At 38.0% G+C, this 24,540-nt stretch overlaps 2 protein-coding genes across 2 annotated transcripts in view; both read right to left on the bottom strand.

Annotated features, from left to right (window-relative positions):
• The window catches only part of LOC125662394 (uncharacterized), a 1,158,266-nt gene that overhangs the window by 131,800 nt on the left and 1,001,926 nt on the right, over positions 1-24,540 (bottom strand). The gene's annotated exons all lie outside the window — the stretch shown is intronic.
• Positions 7,264-23,500, bottom strand: LOC125663240 (serine-rich adhesin for platelets-like). The gene is made up of 5 exons (XM_056147629.1): positions 23,396-23,500; positions 20,250-20,406; positions 17,545-17,917; positions 8,704-15,184; positions 7,264-8,302 (listed from the first exon to the last, which is right to left on the bottom strand). Exons 1-5 carry the CDS (start codon positions 23,419-23,421, stop codon positions 7,264-7,266), a joined length of 8,076 nt encoding a protein of 2,691 aa, XP_056003604.1. The 5' UTR covers positions 23,422-23,500.

A 24,540-nucleotide genomic window follows, 5' to 3' on the forward strand; every position in this document is an offset into this window, starting at 1 on the left:
TTATGGCCATAGAGCAGGGAGAAATCTTTATCGTGCCACGCCTGCTGTGACACGGGACTTCGGTTTTTTTGGTCTCATCCGAAGGACCGCCCTATTTAATCGCCTTTTACAACAAGCAAGGAGTACTGAGGACCTATTCTAACCAGGACCCCCACGGGAAGTGTTCCAGATGATTTAATCGACGCCAAGTCCAGAAGTCATGCTTTGCAAAAAGTTCCGTTTTCGCTAGATGCAATGGTGTGAAGTTCCCCCTCGAAAAATTAAATTTGTCGCTTATATACGTCCATATTGCGGTTGACGGCGTACGAACTTTCCCTCGCTCAGCAACCTCGCGTTAAACAAGCGGGCAGTAAATGGATAGGTATCCGGGATGCTGTCTTGAAACACCCCCACCCATGAGTTCAGGGCGAAACCTTGGAGGAGGCTCAGGGGGCACCACTAAAAATACTGTTTAATAGTCTTGCACAGAACCGGTCGCTGTCACTCAGAAATATATCGTTTGAGTTATTAGCGGTAGGCCGTGAGTACAAACCCCGTAACTATGGGTAGCGATTGCTCCTTCGCCAAACTTTCGGCAATAATGTTGTCTTTCGTGTATGAACTTAAAACCAGGAGGCCCGTGTCACGGCAGGCGTTGGCGCGTTAAAGATCCCTCACTGGTACGGCCCTGAACGCTAAGCATAGGTCTAAATTTGTAGTGCTTCACCTACAGCTGGTGACGTCTCAATATGAGTGATTCATGTAAATTCTCGAAGGGCATACAACAAAAAGTCCTGCGCGGAAAAAGGAGACCAGTTTATCTTGTGTTAGAGCATCCGGAACATCTCGCTCGTTTTCAACACGATACAGTCTAAAATTTGACTTATGAAAATCCTCGGATACAATACTATAAATGAAAAATTATAAAATACAAATAAAAACAATATGCAATACAAAAGAAAACCTTTGCAATATAAGTGGAAATTATACCATATAAATGGAAAATTATATATAATCAATACAAATGGAAAATGATCCACTATTGCAAAGTTTGACATGCCATATTTTTATGCCAGTTGTTTGTTTGTATATTGTTCACGTCCCATTCGAGAAATGTTCACTCACGTAAGGCCTTCGCGAGCGTCACGTGAATTCCCATAAATTCAGACCTACTTGTTATGCGTGGCGCTCAGTGCCGTAGCGGCGGTTCTTTATCGTGACAACGCCTATCGTGACAGGGGACCTCCATTTTTAAAGTCAAATACACTTGACCGCAGGGACTAAGCCCGTTTTGGGCCCGAACTCTGTGATGATATAAATATTTATAACTATATCTATAGTAACACAGCGTTCGGGACCAAAACGGGCTTAGCCCGAACTCGGTGATACCATAAATATATATAACTATATTTATGGTATCACAGAGTTCGGCTTAGCCCCTATACACGTGACTTTCACTTTTGATTCCCGTCGCTGGGCGAAAGAACAATCATGCATGTTAGAATATCTCAAGTTTGACGCGACGCTGGCGTCAAAATCGAACCAGACCCGCCCAGCTGTGAAGTGAACGCCCACCCAACTAGGGTACGGTAATATAGTGCATGACGTAAACATCTGGTAGATACTCGGGTTTTATAGTAACACACATTCTTTGCTAGTTAAATTCCTATTTGGTAGATATTTACATTGGGAAAAAATCATCTTGAAAAAGATATGCCCGTTTCTTTTTGTCATCATTGTTCTTATCGAATATAATCCTTTCAGTTTCATTTCATTATCCTTTTTAGTTTCATTTCACAACAGTGGATGCCTAGCTCATGAAGCATAAGCCGATCGAGAGGAGGATGGGATCCGTAATTCCTCTGGAAAGAAATCCTAGATCCGCGCGTGTGAAGTCCCAATTTTACATCTTCATTAAAACCCCTACGCAAAACTTATCTTCATAAAAACAAAACGACCCGCTAATCTCCTCTTTTCCCATTGTACAGTCAGTACGAGTTTTATAGCTATCGTGCAGAACCGACTATCGGATAATTCAATCACGCTCATTTGCATGAAATCGTTATTAACCAATGAGATTACATGTACGAGAAACAGTTTAATGGTTGTGCCTAGTGTTTAAACAAAAATATTTCAAAACAGTTCAAATTACTTGACAAGCTTTCCAACAACCTAAAGAAAGCCATTAAAACGTTTTATCGATGAGAATGATTTGTTTGTCGGCGTGAGAACGGGACGCAGTGGTTCACTAACCAATGAAAACAAAGATTAGACTCTATTCAACTCACGATAGTCCCATTTTGTGACAATCATGCCGGGACAATGTAAGGAATTTGAAAAATCTAGAAGGTATCGGTAAATGTCGTTCTAGACAGCGTTTATTTAATGATGTATCCTTCAATATTTCCAATGCCCCTTCATGGTTTTTTTTTTATGGGGAAAGAATTATTTTCCACTCTCATCCGTTGACACTTTTTGATGTGTGCTCAGAATTGTCCCCTCGTCCATAAACTCAGTATTCTGAGGGGCAAGTCTCCTACTAAATCTGCCGAGGTAGGGAGTAGTGGATGAAACATTGAACAGACATTCAAATCATAAGTTTATTTTCAACAGAAATAATATGATGATATTCTTTTAAGACCATGCATTGTTTCATTTACGATAAGGAACTTTTATACCCTACACATTAAAGAGCTAAGTTTACTATTTCATCATATGCTGTATAATTATTAAGAACTTTTACTATTTCATTATAAGTTGATTGATAATTAGTTTCTCTTCACTGAAAGATTGACTAAATATTAGTATGATAAAACACAAACATTCTTTACATGAAATACCTGTAGGAAATCGTAAAAGGGAGAGCACTGGAACTAAAGGAATAGCATTTTGTGTATTTTCTTCTCTATACTTAAAGTGATCTGTCCTTTGATAGCACGATAACATGGTTTCTATAATCACCCCATAAGAGGACGATGATGTGTTTTGCCAACGCTACACTTTACAAATTCTTAAAAAATACTTTGTTTCCATTAAGCACACCAATACCGATTTAACACTGGAAACGTTAGGATTGTTAAAACTCGGGTAGGATTTGAAAATAAACAGACGATGAAATTCTGATGTTTCCATTCAACGTTGAATAAATGTTGATACATTTATAGTAGATAGAATTTATGTTAAACAATGACTGTGCAATGATTGAAATAGGATTAACATTTGAAATCATTGGATTCAAATGATTCACAATAAAAATTCATACAGTGTTTGTACATTAATCAAAATTACTTCGCCGCGGTGGCCGAGATTAGAGCGTTCGCCTCGCATGCGGAAGACCGGTGTTCGAATCCCGGCCGCGACAGACCTAAGTCGTTAAAATAGGTAGTGACAGTTCCATCTCCAAATGCTCGGCATCAGGTGTGAATGTCACGGGTTCTCGGAGATGACCTTAAAAACGGATGTCCCGTGTCACAGTAGGTGTGGCACGCTAAAGAACCCTCACTGCTCAATGGCCGTAAGCGCCGAGCATAGGCTTAAATTTGAAGCCCTTCACCGGTCTTGGTGACGTCTCCATATGAGTGAAAAATTTTCAAGCGAGACGTTAAGCAAGATACAATCAATCAATCAAAAATACTTTGTTGATTTTTCCCATTAAAAACCACAAAATTTTACAATAGAATATATAATATATTGAAGAATCATGGATGGCAATACAGCAAAGATTATCAGAACGAACTTTGAAACAATTTTACCAGGAAAAGCACTTTAGATTGTACAAATTTAATATAAAAACTAGTTTAACCTACCTAAAAATGATTGATATTTTTCAATTGTTTATTAACAAAGCTTTCTCTTATTTCTATGAAAAGTGTATGTATATTTATTAGATTATTGTTACTTTTAGAGATGATAATCCTCTGATATGACGTCAATACATACATATATTACAAAGGGAAGTAACCAAAATAGGTCGTGATAAAACGTTGAATGAATGTCGAAATGTCAATACTGTTGAAACAGCTCAGAACTCCAAAGTTGTTTCGTCTTGAAGTAAATGCTATTTTGGTTTAAGAAGTTACCGTAGCATTTCCAAATTTATTTCTACGTTTGAAAAAGTTGAACTTTCAACAATTTTTGCATTTCATATGGAGTTTTAACCAAGAAAAGACGCGGCAGTTCAGGTTTAACGTTCAGGAAATGTTTCACATTTAGTGATGTCTTAACATTGAAAATGTGTTTGATATATCAACATTGAATCAACATGAATCTTTAAGAGTATCAACCCCAATTTTGCACATTTTGAATCAATTACGTCTGTCTGCAGGTGGAGACTATTCGGTACCGCTTACAGGGCGGCGACCACGAGTTATCTCCTCTTAGGTGGAGACTTTCCAGTACCACTTACAGTGCGACGACCACGAGTTATCTCATCATACATGTAGGTGGAAACTATCTGGTACCGCTTACAAGGTGGCGACCACGAGTTATCTTATCATAGGTGAATCCAAGTTTTCTGCAAGGATTTTACTTCTTGTGCAGTTTTCAGCATCAAAGTTCTACCCAAGGGAAATGGGAAAACCGATTTATCAAAAATGCTCAGAGAGGCAAAAGTGAAAGTACAATTTCCAGCTACCAACGACCGCCATTGTTTCCTATTGTACATGTAGTAATGATTTCTTAAAGGGGGAATAAAAATCCCAAAACCGGCAAAAAAGATTATTTTTTGTTAAAATCTTTCAACCTAAGGGGTTGTTTGCAACCCCCGTAACCACTCTCTCGATCCACCACTGGAGGAAGCTCAGAAATAATTGTAACATTAGTGACATTTGAAGTTTTTGGTTTTAAATAAAACATTTCTTGTTATAATTTTGTAATAAGGATTTTTCATTCAATATTTTCTTGGATTTTACATGTAATACGCTATTTTTATTAAATGATTTCAAATTTTATCATTTATTTTATCATTCATTTTTTTTTATTTATTTACTTTGCCCTGATGTTCTTACATGAATTGTAAATTACAAATATGCTTGAATGGTCTTGTCTCCACAGAAAAAACTTCGTTGTAGCAACATCAAAACAAGCAACATCAAAAGTTTCCTTACTGATAAATATTCAAATCTCATTTAACGATTATTCAGATACATGTATATTTTCTAATCTAACTTAATTGTATTTCAAATACTTACACTTCGGGAAGGGAAGGATTACACTCCCTTTTCCGTTAATATTATCGCGGTAGTTATTTTTATCCTAATGCTTAGATTTGTAAGGAAAGGGGGGTAAGCAATGACAAATGGACCACCGGTGGAGGACCTAATGTGGTTATCATGCACCCCATCCCATCCCCACGGCGCCCCCTTTTACTAAATATTTTTAACCAACAAATATCTTTTGTTACATTTTGGGGCGATCAGTCCACCCACATTTGAACTGAAAATGTACAAATTTGGGAAACAACCCGTTCCCCTTTTAAAAAAATTCTTGATCTACCTCTGACCCTGTTAATCGTTTACTTCTCTTTTTAAGAAACCTATATAACAAAGATTAGCAACTTCCTCGAGTCTCGTACTATCTCAAGGCCCCTTGTTTTTTGGTAAAAATACACTTTAAATTACGTGTACGACTTAACAATAAAAGATATCGAGTTCAAACCTTCCAAATCATATCACGTAAACATTCAAGATGAAATATTTTCAGAGGATGTTTCACTTCAAAGTAAAATGAAATTGAAGTTTCAAAAGGCAATACATGATCGAAGCTCGGAAAAAAGGGCGATATTTCGGGAATTGTTTACAATTTGCCTACTTTTTTGTTAAAAGTATATTTGTTGATCATCAAATTATTTCAAAATGTTCGATTCCAATGTATGATAAGAGTGAAATAGCATCAGCAACAATGTACATATCAATAAATAGGAATAGCCGATTGTAGGTAGGACCGACAAATATTTTAAGTGATAAACGCGCCGCCGTATTAGTTGCTTTTCTGTCATACATGTCTCTGTATTTATATTGTAAGATACATTGTCTGTCTTGCTTCGCCATATCGTGCAAACTCGACGAATGAAGAGTGAAAAGAAAGAACAATATTGTTTGTGATATTTATTAGCGATAAAATACCTCGCATAACACACACACACACGCTTAGGGCCCTAACAAGCACAGTCATTCTTACTCAAGCTACGTAACAGTAACACCGTCTGACAACACTGGTCAAAAACATGTCAAAAACAAAGAGGCGGACACTTTCGGAACAATCACTTTTATATCGTTGGTTGACGAAACAAAGCATCAAATTGATATTATTATTATATCTAACAATAACAGTTTTACCGGGGGAGGATTAAATCGGAGGGTTTTTTGTCACTAACGCTTTACTTAATACATTTGACATATATTACATATAAGTTAAATTGAAGGTGAATAAATAACGTACATGTATTCAAGATTACATGTACTTTTGCATATTATTTCTCGTGCCCTCTAAACTTTGTACATATTTAGGCTTTATAATTACAAATGATAATAAAAGTTTAACAATACTGATGAACATCAATGTATAGCTTTTTTCTATTTACCGCATATATTAATATTTCTAATGATATGAATATTCATTTTAAAACGATATCCTAAATATACAGAATTTAGAAAAAAGAATCTGACAGATATTTTTTTTCCATAGACCAATCGTATTATTTCTACGGATAGAGGTGTATTATTTATTTGAAGATATAAATGATGGATCTATTTTACGGTGCGGTTCTTATATGGCACGATGTAAAGAGGGGCGCTCGTGACACATAGCCACGTCACAATTATAGATCTATATTCTGGCGCCTATCGTTAGCGATCAATCCTGCCTTCCATTAAAGAGGGGTACTAAGAGTTGACAGGGGTTATGTCCACCACATATCAAATGCAATGCAAAGATAAAGTGTTCGCTGTACACACATGCTAAACAAAAACAGCAGCCAGATTTATGAGAAAATGCCCTTCCTAATTATTTTGTGTGTGCAAAACTTTCATCGAAGCCGGAAACATTTAATATTTTACTGTAATGTACTATACTGATAATCATAAATGCACACTTATACGCATAGAAAAACCAAACCTAAAACATAGATATGTAGGACATTTCCTCAGCATGTCGCTTGAAATACGGTTAGACTGTAGTTCTGCCTTGTTTGCAAAACACTTTTGCAGTCTGAGGAAGGTAGCAATAGCTATGAAACACATTGTCTGAAAATGGGAAGAACCCTATCCGTCAGAATCTTATAGCAGTTTAAAACCCAAAGGCTTCAGCAATCTCTTGCATGACACGCCCTCTACTCATGGGACCTCGTCTTCCGCCTCCTCCTCCTCCTCTGCCTCCGCCACCTCCTCGTGGACCGGGACCGAGACCCAGTTCAGCAGCTTCCGCAGGATCCATCATCATACCGGCTAATCTACCCAACGCTCCAAATCCTCCTCCTCCTCCTCCTCCTCGCCTTCTACCTCCTCTTCCACCACCCCATCCGCCGCCTCCTCCTCCACCCCATCCTCCTCCACCTCCACCTCCACCACCTTGCTGACCGGGAGGAACATCTCCAGGCTCAGGAGTCAGACCAAGCACATCTTGCCATTGACGTGACATCCTTCCACCTCCTCCTGCAGGAGCTCCCCACGGGTCAGGACCAGGCTGTGTCCAAGGATCAGCAGCACCAGCAGCAGCACCTGCAGGAGCTCCCCAAGGATCTGGCCCTGCTCCTCCACCACCTGCACCTCCACCACCTGCTCCCCATGGATCTGCTCCTCCACCTGCCGTATTCCATGGATCCGGTGCACCCCATCCGCCTCCTGCACCACGACCTCTTCCTCCCTGTCCTCTACGACCTCCTGCTGGCGGATCCGGTGGTTCCGGTGCCAAACCTAACATCGTAATTAGCTGTTTGCTCATGGCAGATTCTACCGCTCGCTGAACGGGATCGGGTGTCGTAGGTGGTGGTGGCGGTTGATAATTTTGATTGGATCCACTCATTGTATTGTTCATATCATAGGACGAATATTGCTGCTGACGTTGCTGTGTCTGTTGTCTTCTAATTTGACTCCTGTATCCTTTACCCACGATGTATGGGTCCCCGGGAAAGCTTCGTCGTCTTGGAAGTCGTAGGAAGCGTCTGAGTTCCGGTAGAATGTTCAGTACAGCGGTACTTACGGATCCCTTTAGATGGGCAGGATTGATATTCATGGATCTTAGGAAGTCGGCACCGGTAGTGTAAAGAAGTGTGAGAATCGTTTGTTTGTTTTGTCCCATTGAGCGAATCATGCTTAACATAACGTTCCTATAAAAAAAAAAAAGAGAGAGAAATCACTGTCATGAGTCAGAAGTACATGTATATATGATATGAAATATGAATACAAACTATCAATCATACTCACTGATATTGAACAACTTACAAAATATATGCAATGTTTATGAAAAAATCTTTTTTAGGTTGATTTTAATATTTGCAATACGTTTGATAAAGCAACTTCATTACAAATGGGTGTGTGAAGACAAGGGGCAAAATCTTTATATATAATTGGTTTGTATATTATGAGTCATGCATTTAGAGCTAAAAAATACAAAATAGCTGATTGGATTCACATATTTCTACAATGATGTTACCTAGACTTTAGGTCAAAAGACTTCTGGGTTGATCTTATTTGGATATGTGTAAACAGACGTTTAGAGTGATCTTACCTGGATATCGGGTCCACAGACTCTGGAGTCAGATCATTCACGTCAATAATCACAGGAGGCTCTGTCGGTAATGGCGTCGTGGTAGTAGGAGCCATTGTTGTAGTGGTAGGAGGAGGGACATTAACAGGTATATCAAATCTTGAGGATCCTACCTCAAGGAAGTTGTTCCATTTGTTGTTGTTCCCGGTCATCTGAGCGTTGAATGCTGTTTGAGTGTTCATGGTGTTCATTCTGTTTGAGGAAGCCTCCACTCCTAGCCCCCAAGCAGCCTGGCTAGATTCGGTAGGAACCACTGGTCCCACATTTGACGAACTACCAGACTGCATCATGCTAGATGAACTGGCTGAGAAGGATCCTCTCCTTCCCGACTGGAGTGCATTAGTTGAATCAAAGGAATTGAATGTATCTACACCGCCTCGTTTGAAGGATTTAGAGTTATCAATGCTGTTGAATGAGTTGGAAACATCAACAGTATTTGAATTGGCAACATTATCAAAATTGTTAAATGATTGACCACTTCTTTGCGAAGTGGAATCACTCATTGAGGCGCCAGTGTTTTGTGAAGATGCGCCTGATCCGCCTCCGGATATCTGGAATCCAGACAATGATCGGAGGTTTACAAAAGAAGCGTCCCATGGAGTTGTAGGTTGGGGCGTTGTGGTGATTCGCCTCATTGGGGGTGTAGGTGGAGGAGCTGGTGTCGTTTTAATTAATGCAACTCTTCTGATCGGTGCTGGTGTTGGGCGTGTAGTCAGTGGTTGAATAATCGGTCGTGCGGACTCTTGACCTGTAGCTTGTTTTACTGAGGATCCACGCATTTGAACTCGTCCTTTGGAAGCTGTATCCCCTCTGCGAGAGGAAGACGAACTAATTGACTTAGATGAAGATGAAACCGTTTTGGAGGAAGAAAAGGAAGAACCTGTGGAGGTTCCCGTATTTTCTGTATTGAAGGATGCATCCCAACCCCCAGCTGAACTTCCAGTCATTGTGGCGTCCGTTGGCAATACAGAGTCAACAAACATGGTATCCCAGGAAGAACCAGATGGCCCAGTCCCTACATCCATTACACCTGTAGCTGTATTGTCAAAAACATATGTAGTGTCCCAAACGTTGTTCGAAGCTGTACCTAAGTTAGCAGTGTCCATCATGAGATCAACATTTCCTGTCATGGCAGTATTACCCCATTCAGGCGCCATATTCCCAATCCCAGTGGAATCAATCATGCTCGTGCCCACTGCTTGTCCATCAATATTTCCTACACCAGTCATATCCATAGCAGAATTTTCTGTCATGCTGAAAGACGATGCTTCAAGATTTGATATTTTTGTATCACCGGTGTTTATTGGTGATGCTTCTACTGCAGGCGCCTCTGTTTGTGGTGGAAGCTGAGTAGCAGAAGGAGATTGAGTCACTGTTATTGATTTTAAGGAAGATTCCGATGAAATACTTGCAGACTGCTTTGCACTGGTGTCCATTACTTGCGATTCTGAGGGAACAGTTGCAATCTTATCCTTCCTAACATCTCCCTGAACAACTTCACTGGCTGAAACTGATTTTGATTCCACATTAACTGAAGTGGAGGAGGAACTTGCAGATGTCTGTGTATTTGCTTTCTCCAGTGTAATGGCAGTTGGGGCCCCTGCCATAGCGTTAGTCATCAGGATTTTTTGGCTCTGATCTGTTGAATAGGGGAATGTTTGTTTGCCTCTCATTTGAACTTTAAGCATAATGTCTGTAAGAGCTTTAAACATGTTCGCTAATATAGCGTTGGGATCCTGACCGGTACTTTTGGATTTCTCAGTTTTGGTATCTGTTACGGTTTCACTAAGGCTTTTGCTTTGTTTAGAAACAACATTGTCCTGCTTTGTTTTTAAGTTCAAACCAGTGTTCTTCCCTGTAATTTTTCGTTCAACATCAACCGATTTAAAGTTTGACTTATTTATGATTGCATTTCCTAATGACTCATCTGCAGTGCTGATTCTCCCGCTAGTTTCATATGATGTTTTGACACTAGTTTCACTTATACCTTTGATTTGTGCATCTGAAGTGCCTGTTGTTTCAACATCCGTCTTACCAAAAACACTACCTTTAGAGATGAGCTCTGCATTTGAAGTGTCTGCTGTTTTCGTTACTTTGAGTGTGCTACTTTGCGAATCTTTCGTAACCTTGACCTCCGCATTGGAATCAGTTTTCTGTGCAGATTTCCCTTCAATGGTTTGACTAGAGGATATATGCTGAGCTGAAACTGCTTTTAACTCTGGTATAGGTCTCTCTGCCATATCAATCTGTTCATTTGTTGAAACAATGACTTGCTTGATGACCGGAGCAGGAGGTGGAGTTAATTTTTTAGGTGCTTCTTCCACAGAAAATATTGTGTATGACGAGTCTGATGGGCTTGTTTCAACTTTTGTATTGGATCCGATCGACGACGATTTAGCTTCAGACACTGAAGATGTCTTTGATACGGAAAAATCTACAGTTTGAACAAGAGGTTGCAATGCCTGTATAGTTTCTCTTGTAATTGCTTGTGTAGTTGGGGCTAGAGTTGTAGTAGCTTCTGTTGTGGTTGTTGGGACTTGAGTGGTTGGAATTTGAGTTGTTGTTGTTGGCCTTTTTGTTGTAGTTTCTGTTGTTGTTGTTGGGATTCTAGTTGTTGTTATAGGTTGTGCCTGTGTAGTTGTTGATTGTTCTGTACTTGTAGTTGGAGTTTGTGTTGTAGAGGTTGTTGTTGTGGCTCTAGTTGTCGTAGTTGTTGCTGCTGTTGTTGTTGTTGTGGTGGTGGTGGTGGTGGTAGGTGGTGGTGTTGTTTCCGGTAATGAAGTGACAAAACCAAGTCCAAATGCACTGTCGTGTGCGACTTGACCACCCGCAGAAAGGACTGGACCAACGTCTAGGGCAGACGTATCTGTCATTCTTAGCAGAGTGTGGTCCATTCCACTCGGAATGATTCCTGCATCGAAACCAGACGATAATGCTTGTCCACCAAAATTTGACGAAATCTGAGCACCTTGAGGAATACCGTCAAGTGAGGCGCCTTGTGTAAAACTTATATCAGCTGTCGATGATCCGGTACCAAACTGATCGACCCCAGTCATCATATTTGTGTCATAGGGAACAAATAAATCGGCATTTTGCATCTCCTGCATACCATCAATCATCATACCAGTCTCCCCTGGGGGAAGGGGGATGTTATCGCCTGGAGGAAGGGGGATGTTTACCCCTGAATCTGCTGTCAAAAATTGTTCGCCGACATTGCTTGACATACTAGAGTAGGAAGACTGAGAGGCTAAAGATGAGGTTTGGTCCATTAACAATGAATCCATTTGCTGAGTGTTTAATCCAGATGTCTCTATCCAGGTATTTCCACCTACGTTTTTCTGCGAGGTAGAGGGCAAATTAAAATTAATTTGATAAGATGGGTCATTTATGCCATACTCAAGTCCAAGTCCTTGGTTGAGACCGTCTACAACTAAATTTTGATTTTGATGTAAACCGTCTAAACCATTAGAAATCCCCCACTGTGCTCCACCAGTACCACCGATATTGATGCTTCCCTTTATAAGTATAGGACTTGAAATTATCTGATCATTTGTTTGTGTTTGCGAAGTTTTTGTATAAGAACCACTATCTGGTGGATTAGTACTTGGTGGTATCTGTGGTGGTAGTGTTGTGTCAACAATACCAGAGGCACTTCTGACCATTTCAGCGCCTGGATCTTGAATAACCTTAGAACTAATTTCTAATACAGTTGGAACTGTTGTTACGTCATTGGGACGGATCGTAATGACATCCAAATTATCCATAGTGCTTGTTTCAAGTGGTGTGTTAGTATCAATATTTTTATTATCAGCTTGGCTTTGAATTTGGCGAATTACTTTCGTGGTTTCGATTTTTAAATTTCCTTGATTTGGAATGGCTTGCCATTTTTTGGTACCAGGGATCATGCTTGAGACTGATGATGTATTACTTGCTTGAGAACTTGACGAAACTGAAAATGAGGACACTGAAGAAGAAAATGAGGAAGATGATGTTGATGGCTTTGAGGATACCTTCCTAACCGATGTCGTGTTGACTTCCACAGATTTCGTACGGGTCGTGTCTGGTCGCACTTGTTTCGAGTCAGACGCCATTTTATGGGCAATTTTTCTGCTGGGATTGGGTTCTTGTTTTTCCCGTAGAATTTTTTCTATCGCTTCAGACTTCACATTTCGAAAAACTTGATTTGCATTCAGAATTTCTCTCGTATTGCTCTTTCTTTTATCCACTGCTGCAATGTCATGTCTGGCAGAAAAGGAATTCTTTGCATCCCTACTCGGTGAAAAGTTATTATTCGATCGGATTTCGATTTTCTCAAATTGTCTTGTCGGTGTATTTATTCTGCCTTTCTCCTCACTTACAGTGTGAATAAATTTGTTAACGTTTGTCATCGGCCTATCTCTTGGTGTATCGGGTTTTGATACTGTTCGATCCGATTTTGATACAGTGTCAGAAATTACAACAGGGTCTAATTGTTTTCCAATATTTGTTTCAGCATTGACCGATGATTGATATAAATCTTCATTTCGTTGGGCCGAAATCATTTGCTGTGTCTTCAGAAAAGATTGCTTGGCTTCTGTCTCCGTCACCTGGGACATTTTATTGTATCCGAGGTCAGCAGGACGGCTAGACAGCGATCCCCCGGCAATGATAAGGGAGGGGCCTGACATTGATGATGGACGAACGTAATTGTTATCAGTGCTTGGGACTACTACTGTTTGAGGATATGACAGCCGACTTTTTGTAGCCTGTTGCTCTGTATCGATTCTGGTGTTTCTTGAGGTAATTACTGCATTGGACAGCATTGATTGAGGGGAAGAAATCGAGCTAAGTGATGAGCTTATTGATTGAGGTGAAGAAATTACTTTTGATTTCGTCTCCGTAGTAATTGGTTTTGATTGTTCCATCTTCTTTTCAAACGTGGATTTCACGCTGTTTTGTGAGTCAATATTGGTTTCTCTCGGTGATGCCAGTGACATCTGCTGATTTGAATTATTGTTTTGAACTTTTATACTATCAGATTGTCGTATGACATTGTTTGTTACTATTGATGATTTTGTCTCTTTAATCGATTGTACTTCCACTTCCGGTTTTTGATGCCCATTTGAAGTCACATGTTTTGTTGCTGTGTTTGTTATCTTCATAGACACAGATGGTGTTTTACTATTTGCCTGGAATCGTTGGTTTACATTGACTTCTGTAGATCCCCCAACTGTATGCACAGGAACACCCACAGATCCACTGAAAGAAGACATTCTATTCGATGTTGGTTTACCGTTTAAGAAATCTTTTGCAGAAATCTTAAGGGAGCCTTGGTTTGCACCAGCAATGAAAGATGGTGTTACACCCATGTTTTTCTTTCTAATCTCTGTCCGGATAACCTTTCTGATAGCACCGCTAGGTGTATTTGTGACTTGAACGGTCTGAATAGTTTCCGCATTTCCACCTTCTTTTACATATTTCACAAGCTTTTTTAGCTTCCGTAATGCTAGAGAGACAGCGGAGTGAGGCTGCTTGTCAATACCGCTATGGGTGTTGTTAACAACAAAAGATATGGCATGAACTGTTTTTGGTCCAATGGCCCCAGACATCACACGTGATGCAAGACCACTTCGGATTGGAACAGAACTGTCAAAGCCTGAAGATGATGATCCTGGATTTGAGCTTAGGGATGACGCAGACCACTTTACGGACGTTAATGGAGATGGTCGTGATATCGTGGAGGATGAAGATGATGAAGAAGATTTGAAGACCATAGGTGATGTTTGCTTGCCTGTTTTGATTGCAAGTGGAGGAGAAATAACTCCAGTTTGGCCTTTCATCGATCCAAGACGCCCAGATGTGTGTCCCAGATTAGAATGGGCGTTGGAACCTGAAAAACTCTTGGTCGTTTTCTTTAAAGAAAAACTACTATGTACTTGTGTAGCTGGGTTTGGTGTTACAGAAGTGGCTCGCTTGGTGCGCGACAGAATCTTTCCTTTGAATTCTGAAGTTGACTTAAACCGATTAAGAAGGTTTACGGGATTGATATTTTCTTTGGCTTTGTTTTCAACCTGGGTGCCTATATCCATATGTTGATCGGAATTTGCTGTTATTTCCCCTAAATATGGCAATATAATACCTTTTGGCTTTGGAACTTTTCCAATAGAGGCACTAGGAAACGCAGGTTTAGTATCCTTCCTCACCTGTACCTCTCCACTCGCTGCTTTGTTTGACATGCGATTATTTCGCTCATTGAAATCGAAAATAGGGACAATTGGTTCCACTGTAGAATCGTTTTGTAAATATTGGAACGCCGATCCCGACATCTGTTTCCCTTCTTTGATATTTCTTCTGAGGATCGTCTCGGAAGGTAAGATGGATATATCCGCACAGTTGTAATATTCTTCTTGGGGACCACATCCTATCCTACTCGAACCATCCTCGCATTTCCCCCAATTCATAGCTGAAAAATATTCATACTATCGTTAGACATGTGCAAAAAAATCAAAATATCACCGTATTTCATGTGTTTTGTTTTCATAATACAAAGTAAAATTAAGTAGGTAAGTAACAAAAAGTAAAATATTCTATCTCTGAAATCTGCAAACTCTGTAATACCGATAAGTCACACTATTAAAAACATCATCCAGTTTCCAAAAAAATCTAAATCACTAATTCAACAATAATTCTTTATCGTCTAATTTAGATTCATTGTCCAATTTTTTGTCCAGATTCTTTATGCAGTAATTGTTTGGAAAATACCAGGGTCACCAAGAGTCTCGTATTGCATAACCTTAATGACCTTCAGTTGACAGATGTTTGACCTTTTTTGTATCTAAGTGTGAAATCTTCACCTTGTACAGTCAGTGTAGGTATTTTAAAAACTAAACTTAGATGGCTATCGGATATACATGTATGATAGAAAAACTGGAGTGCGCCGAGAAACCCGATGAATAACCGACAGCATTCATTCATTTCCAATAATGAGGATATAACACAGATTATAGCGCTAGAAAAGCGATTCTCTACCGAGACACCACAGTGTCAATTTAAAACAAAAATCGCTAATGGTATAATTTGACCTTTTGAACTCGTGTTTAAAACTTTGACAGTGTCCTTTCAGTCGGAATACATGTGGACCACCATATATATTTTTTTAACAAGTTAAACGTAGCACGAATGCAAAAGTGCGTGTAACTGTTGTATGTTTTGTTAAAAAGTTAACACGGAGCGGAAATCCAAGAAAAAATTAACTAGCAGATAAAATTTAAATGAAATAAAAATTTTCGACAATAACTTGATTGACATCATTTGAGTACGTATAAAGATTTTATAAACATTTCACGTTTGGTTGATAATCAAGTAGTCCGTGTTTGTCCAACTCTCTATTTTGTATTCCTTATTTCGGAGTTATGACTTTGATCACTGTTCGTTAGCTTCACTTTTCATGAAATAAAACGGCACCACAAGCTTGATAAAGACAGATCATATATATATACTTTTGAATGAAGAAATATCTACATTATAAACTTTACACCTGTATTTAGTAATTAACGTGTGTCTTTCAAGATACAAGTGTTCCTCTTACATTGAAAAGTCCCTGGTATGTCAATGATTTTATCGAAAAAAAATGCAATATTAAAATACAATGTATTTTTAGTAAAAATGTTTGCCTGAAAGAAACTATCCGAATATAATATTACTGTAATTAATTGGGCTAATCAAATTCAATTTGATTCATTTCTAACGGTACCGATTTATTCAGTGTACGAAACACATTTGTTAAAGGGAGTCTCGTCTTCAGGCTTCATGGTATATTTATGGGATACATGTATAACATGCCCCGTGGACAAGCATGTCTACACGTGCAACTCGTGGTCATTTCGGGATAATTAAACGCTTGTTTATTTTTGTGTTCTAATTATTAGGTCCATATAATGCTGTCCAAAACAATTTGTCATTGTTTATGCGAGAATACGACGGCCAAACATAGGTCATGTGGTATTCCGGTGTAACTTTATCAATTCATCATTTACTAATTACACGTAATTCAATATTTATAATTTGAAAGACATTGTGATGCGTTCAAAATCTTCTGTCTACTTTGATTTGAATGCATACAAATTTAACACATATACGTATATACATATATATATATATATACAGCTTGGAGATTTGTTTCCGCAGGTCGTGAGTTCAACCCCGGGTAGGGGCGGAGGAGGGTTTCTACATAAATAACGAGTTTTCCTTACCGTAGAAAATCATACGGAAAAATGTATTTTGAATTTTCTTCTTGTTTTTAAATCACATTGTAATGAGTTAAGAATTTTCTATGAGTGTTTAATCTTTAAGGAGGTATGCTACACCAGAGAAATTTGTTGTAGATGGAAAGTGGAGGATATGTACAACAATATTTTGAAGTTGAAAATTTTCAAATGTACTTTATTTTGTCAAAAAATACAGTTTTAGTAGAAGGTAATCTGAAAAAAATTTAAAACCCCTGCTGGACTCGAACCTGCTACCTACAGTTCAGCAGTCGGTATTCTAACCTACTGAGCTAACGGCTATGTATTTAAATGGAAAAGGAAAAGTCAGATATTGCTGATATCGAATTTTTCATCCATGTTTTTAAAGGAAGTCAGCCATTATGACGATGTAGAGTACTACCTTAATACTAATAACCTCATGAAAATTTATACCACTTTTTCAAGTTTTAACTGATTTCTTAGGAATGGACATTTCTATTGTACGTGACATTTGAAAAATTATAGAAAACGTATGCTAAAAAGAACAATAGCATTATAGAGATTACGTCATAATTACCCGTGTGCCATTTCCACTGTAGAACACAGCGCTCGCATTCAATCCCGTTCGGAAGAACAACTTGTAGGTGATTCATCCCAATCTGCGTCGGTTCAAATTTTTTGCCATGACCTTTGATTTCTAAGGGATATTTGTCTAAACACGTCTGCGTCACTGGAACTGAATCTGTCACATCCGGACACAAACGGAATTCAAAGTATCCCTTCATGTTCTTTTTCACCTCCACAACAACGTTCATAACAGCGTCATTCGTGCTGTAATACCGGGAAATAATTCCATTTGCAAATTTCCCGCCAACCTCGTTTTGACGAGGCACGGCGTCGTAAGCATCACCACATACTCCACATTTCCCAGAATTCAACTGCCACTGGTGCTACAAAGAGGAGATTTAAAAAAATGGTCATTGAGAATTAATTAACTCCACTGACTGAAAATGCGAATTTTTAATTTTCCATGGGAATCTCAGGTATCATACCACACCAATGCCTCACTATCATTTATAAGGCGCAAATCAAAGTTTCCTCGCGTAATTTACATCATAGACAAACGCGCTACACGGAAATAACCCAACAATCAGCATAGACATATTACGTTCTGTTTCAGCCAAGTGAAAAATTTCTCTAGTGGAACATGAAATAACAAACAAATTAACTCTTTGCCCGATAATCTGCATATCATGTATCAGGGAAAATGATGATACATGAAGCGGACAGAGAACTGACTTATAAACCATAAAGAATACAAAATTCAGACCATGGACTCTAGACACATCGGAGGTGGGATCAGGTGCCTAGGAGAAGTAAGCACTTCCTGTTGACCGGTCATACCCACATTGAGCCTTCTGTCTTGATCGGGTAAATGGGGTAATCCGTAGTCAAAATCAGTATGTAAAGAACAGTCTAACAATTGGTGGGAAAAACGTCAGACAGCATTCGGCTTTATGTCAAGTTGTATTGGCAAACAATGTCATTATATATAGCATAAAATTTTCGAAGGGTTGATTTTAAACGAGATTAAGGAAACCCCTTTAGCGTCAGCTTATTTGTATTTGACATTTTTAATGAGTATCTGCATAACTGTGTCGATAACATGTGTACGGACGCTGGTACATGTACAGCCGAGATATCATTGTTATATCTGTGTTACTTTGTCTAACGCTATGACAGACTTCACATATAAAGAATGTCTACCACATGTATTCAAGATTTGTTGTTTTTTTTTTCGATTTTAGATTAGATAAATCATGTCATGAAATTGAATGCGTTTGTACCTTTTTTGCTACCCAGCATCACTTGAAAACATTTACGCAAGGGCGACAAATATACATCAAACGAAACGTTTCACTGTTATAAGCGTTGTACCCTTCAATCATTTGAGATGAAACATGGTGTGTATTTGAAACACGTTAAGCCCCAACTTTGCCTAATTTCAACTGTGGCAAATTCTACTTTGACATCTGACCTTGACATAGCTTTGTCCTTGACTTTCGGTGTATTGAGTATGGAGTTCCTTATACATTTCGAAAAATATCATTAAGATCAAAATTACAGAAAAAGAAGGGCAGATAAGCAGACTATGGACAGACAAAACAAGTAGGCAGACAGACAGACAAAACAAGTAGGCAGACAGACAGACAAAACAAGTAGGCAGACAGACAGACAAAACAAGTAGGCAGACAGACAGACAGACAGACAGACAAAACAATATCCTCGTTATCTTCGACGTCGGAAGTATGTGCAGAAATATGTGTATAAAATTAAGAAATAAATTTCATTTTTGAAATATGGCGACACTTCACACCGGCATACTTGATGATGTTTTGAGGGTTCAGCGCTTCATGAAAAGTACACCGTCGTGAAGCGTTGCTGTTCCTACCCTCGTGTATCTCAAACATGAAATTTATGTTTTCTAGTTATAATCTGATTGAAATTATTTCTGTCGGAATTTTTAATCGTTGAAATAGACGCATTATATTTATTAAGATTCCTACGCATATTGCTCACTACTACAGCGCATTCATGAGGAAATGGTTGACATTACAATTAGTAAGGACATCAAAAGACCATAGGACATGTAAATATTAGTGGAAGCATGTACAAAATATTAAGCTCCTCAGTGAGAAGACCGCTATCAATCAATGTTATCCTGACGCGTTGTAATGACTTGCTCTACCTGTATGACTTACGTTTTTAAGTGGACCGCATTAATCCTTTTTATCCCCTCAATGGCATGGTGAATAAATAGACTTTTTATGGACATGCGTGCCGGATTTAGATTGTTTTATTGAAATTTCATGAGACCGTCACTTTCTGCCCGACATACGTACGTAAACTAGAGGCTGAAATCAACACTGGTCACCATGAAATTTTTATCGGTTGAAAAACAAATCCATGAGTAATGAAGCTTAGAAAGCAAGGCTATTCAAGAAAATTATGAAATTGCTACTTATGCAGTTTGTCAACTATGACATTTTTGTTCAGTGGGAGTGGGTAATATTTCAGTTCCGACTAACCCATCAGTATTTTTTGTATATATATTAAACCATAAATAAATCAACAAGATTGAAAACCTATATGACATTTGAAAAGATATATTGCATATTCTGTAAACATAAATAAAAATTTTAAAAATCATTATGGAAACTACCGTTGCGTGGTATCATAGCAATTCAATATAAAGCAATGTATCTAAAATACAAAACCTACCCAATATCCTCCACAGTTCAACCCATCGTCGTCACGATTGATCGGACTTCGAAAACCTCGCCGCCATAGCGATGACCTCTGAACTGGTTCTAAAAGGCGACCTCTGGCGTCGATGAGTGGTAATAATGTTGTGACAACGACTACGGCAAACGTTATACTGTTGGGAAACAAAACGATAAGATGTGCAAGTGATGATAACGAACAGTGATCAATCTTTAAAATCCCCCCAAAATTATGCAGAATGAAGAGAAGTGCAAACACAGACCCCTGAACATATCATATCACATGATATCCTATTATGCAATTCTAGCGTTTGATGGAGAATATCTTGAGTTAAGAAAAACGTATTGAGCGGGGAGGGAGTTTGGTGTGAGAACAATTTTGCATATCATTATCCTTGCTTCGTGCAGTTCAAAGCTGCAGTCTTTAATCAATCCATTAGCATTGCCTGCATACATTACCCAGTATATTATACAATCAAGTGAACTTTATGTAATGATGTTTAGGGTCATTATTGTAATTCAATTAGCATTCTATATGATGTATACAATGTAAAATATGTCAGTAAATATGTAATGATCACATCTAAGTTTCTGTAAAGAAAAAAAATGTTCTTCGGAGACCATGAATTTTGAAAAAGATATTTATTTCTAAAGTCCTACTAACCGGGCGGGTATCTAAGAGTGGACATATTATACAAGATTATGGAACTAATTCTCTTAACTGCGCATGCTCTGTCTTGGTAGCCCTCCCCCCTTTGCCTCTTCTGTTTTTGAAGGTTTAAAGGTCTAATTTATTCCCAGTATGATTTTATCGTGGGAAGTAGGTTTGTTTGTCCGCCATACTTCACGTGCTCTGTCATATCTGATTTTTATGTCGGTATAGGATTTGCCATTATGCATAAAAAATATTCATGCGTCACATGAAAGGTCAAAAGTTCAGATGACAATGTTCCTATTCCAGTGGTGTTTTCATCATCTTATAAATATAATGTAACTTTTAATATAGGCAAGTTTATACCCCCTTTCCCCCTCCCCTCCCCTTCCCTCCCCCAAGACTTACATGAATGTTAAGAAAGTTAAGATTTAAGATGAACTGAAGACTTTGGAATAAGATTATCAGAATAAAAGGTATCAAATGTACTAAAACACCCTTAGTAAACGCGTAAGATATCTAATTTTATTTCAAATATTTTAATATTAAAAATGCAATGTGTGTACAAGAATTCAATTGGATTATTTAAATATAGTTTCGAATATGTCTACTCAAATGAATTATTGATCAGCAAAATGTTTCCTACAGATAAGCTGAAAAATATATAACTTTAGAATATTTCAAAATTAACTCAAACATAAGAGGTTGAAACAGGCATGGAATCAGGGGTGGGGGTTGGGGTGGGGGACCTGCCCCGCCTCTTTGACAACGTTCATTTTCCGTTGTTTCTATATGCAAAGTTATTTATTTCTATATACAAAGTGAGAGATATTCGCTACCTGAACCGCAGCTCTCTTTGTAGAAGCGTTGTTGGTAATAATGTAAGGCTGAAGTGATGAATAATTGAACCAAGGTAGTGAAAGATGATCCCCACCCCCGTTCCACCCCCGAATTTCTTTTTCAGCTGGCCAAACCCCATTACTGGCTCATCGTATAACATACAATCCAATCAGAATATAATGAAATTATAATCGTATATACTAAGTGCTTTCTTCCAAACCCCTTATACATTATTGATTAACACCCAAACACGAGATATTAAAACAGTTATTGTCATTAACTACGGTGTCGGTGTATCATGGATGCATGCATGTATGTATACATGTACATTCTGGCAAATTCTTCTTGACATATCGCATAACCATTTCATTAATTTAGTTCCCAATAACAAGTGAGGCAATAAACATATTTATAGTTTGTTTTTGTTTTTTCTATTTCTGTACCACGGTGTCTAATTTAAAGTAGAGAAATAATAAAGTTCTGAAACGTAATGTTTCCAAGACAAACACTAACATCTTAAAAGCATTTACGGTGAGTACGGATACGGTAAATGACATGTACTTTTTCATCGTTACGAAGTTTCTAATAAATGTCGCTACCTTAATCATTTTACGATCTTCGGATCTCGTGCATTGTTCTCGCGATATCTCGGATGGTCTCGAAATGAGTTTAGGACGACATGTTTAACATTGTGAACGTGTCTGCGGTTTTTTATATGGCGACGAAAATCCGGGGTCCAATACCTTAAGTAGGAAATTTGCTTTTGCAATAAATGACGTCAGCCTCTTCACGAGTCATGAAACTGTAAAGAGGACGACGCTTACGATTAGTGCACGCTAAGGACTACGCATGAATGTGGTTTGATCAGAAAAGAATTCAGAAATCGGATACAAACTAAAGTTGATTTTATGCTACTTTCAATTTCAAAATATTTGAAGAAATGATAAAGAGCACGATTTTTGTTGCTTCTTTATTACTGTCTTCCAGAAATACCTCATTCTCTCCTACGTGATTTGCTAAAAATACATGGTGTGAATATTATGATTCTATTGGCTAAAAATTCATCTTGCAAAGGGAGCTAATGGCATTTTGCGAACATTCTATGTACTTTTCGCTTTTAAAATATCTTTTGCTGTGCTTTGTACATTTAGTTTCAATAATCTAAGCTTGAGTTATGAACCAAATATTACATTTGCAATATACATTTACATTCTATGAAAATTTTACTTCGCTAAATGTGGCCATTTTTGTTTTAAATCTAGATTCGTCCATATCTTAATGAAGAAACTGCATTTAAAGATCGCTTGCTTTTTTAAAAATTATTTTTATTGAAATGCTTTTTGTAATTTCTTTATGTTAACTATAACGTAAATGTTGTTTTAGTGTATATACAAACAGCCAAAATGCTTAAATATCGTTTTAACGTTTATCATACTCCGACGAATCTTATTTTCAAGTTATCCAAACTCTTTGAAAATCACTTCGTAATTGTTATCAAGATCTAAATTGATAATTCAACATTAAGTTATGTAAGAGTAAAAAATATCAAAATAAATTACCAAAGTCAAAAGAAATACAAGTTTTAATTGTCAGCGTCATTGAAGAAGGGCCAAAAAACCACAAAAAAAAAACCAAAAACTTTAATACATTACCTTCTCGACTTAAAGCGAATCATCATCCTATATTTAAAACGCACTCTCCCTCTTAAAAGGGAGACGTTAGTGTAAACGACTTCCTATAGAATGGCCCTGGTACTCCCGTCCGATACGGCCCAAGTTCTGTTAATGCGTGTCCGCAAAAGGAGAAAAAGGACTCCGAACGTGAATATACATCAGTACGACCGCAACAGACAGTTTTATTTCTCCATAACTTGGACATTACCGATGAGACTTTTTTCTTCTTTATTCATGGGGTTCGGCAAAGGCACCCATTGTCGGGGTGATGTTTTCATATTCTATTTATATTACGTCATCTATTTCAAGATATGTGTTGAAATGCAATTGTTGTACAATACATTTATAGTATTTTAGCATGTCCCCTATGGCATTTGATCTGATAAAAAAAGAATGTATTACAATTGCTTTTATACTTTTCTCTTCAGACAAAGCTAATTTTTTTTATTTATAGATAATAGGCATGGATTTTTAAATTTAAAAGATTTAGAAAAATGTTGTTGGTTTCTCGTATTTCAGTTTTGCAGTTTTCATGATATTTTGATTAAATTTTTTTTTTTCAATTTAGAGGTTCAAGTATAAATTCAGCCGTATCATATTTTGACAGCGTTGAATTCTAAAAGTTACCAAAAAAAGTTATTATAGTTTATTATTTAGCCCCATTGATTTGTAAGCATAAACTTCATTCTGTTTTTTAATTTAAGATATAGAATGTCCTTCACTTGTTTTCCTGTTTGGGGCCCCGGGGGCGGACACAAGGCATGTAACGTCCATAGAGAGGTGTCGATTTCGCTTTGTAGTTATTCTGGATCATTGGCTAAATAACGCGTGCTATGTAATGTTCTAGGAGATAGACCATGTGTATTTGAAGTTTGGTAATATTTTACTTACTCTATGACCCTGCTCTTGCGCAATTTGCCGCGCTTTTATATCGAGATTTTGGCGTAATGATTGAAAGTTTATTATTGATAATTCGTACGTGACACATTTACGAGAATTCACGTGCTAATTGGAGGGCTTTCGTAAAAGTTGTCACGATATCACAAAAGAAACACGAGTACCACGAGAAAATCATGTACAAGCGGTGAGATCTAGAGACATAAAAACGATAAAGGCTCTGTAGA

The sequence above is a fragment of the Ostrea edulis genome, chromosome 8 (genome assembly GCF_947568905.1).
Source record: "Ostrea edulis chromosome 8, xbOstEdul1.1, whole genome shotgun sequence".
In the NCBI taxonomy this organism is placed as follows: Eukaryota; Metazoa; Mollusca; class Bivalvia; order Ostreida; family Ostreidae; genus Ostrea; species Ostrea edulis.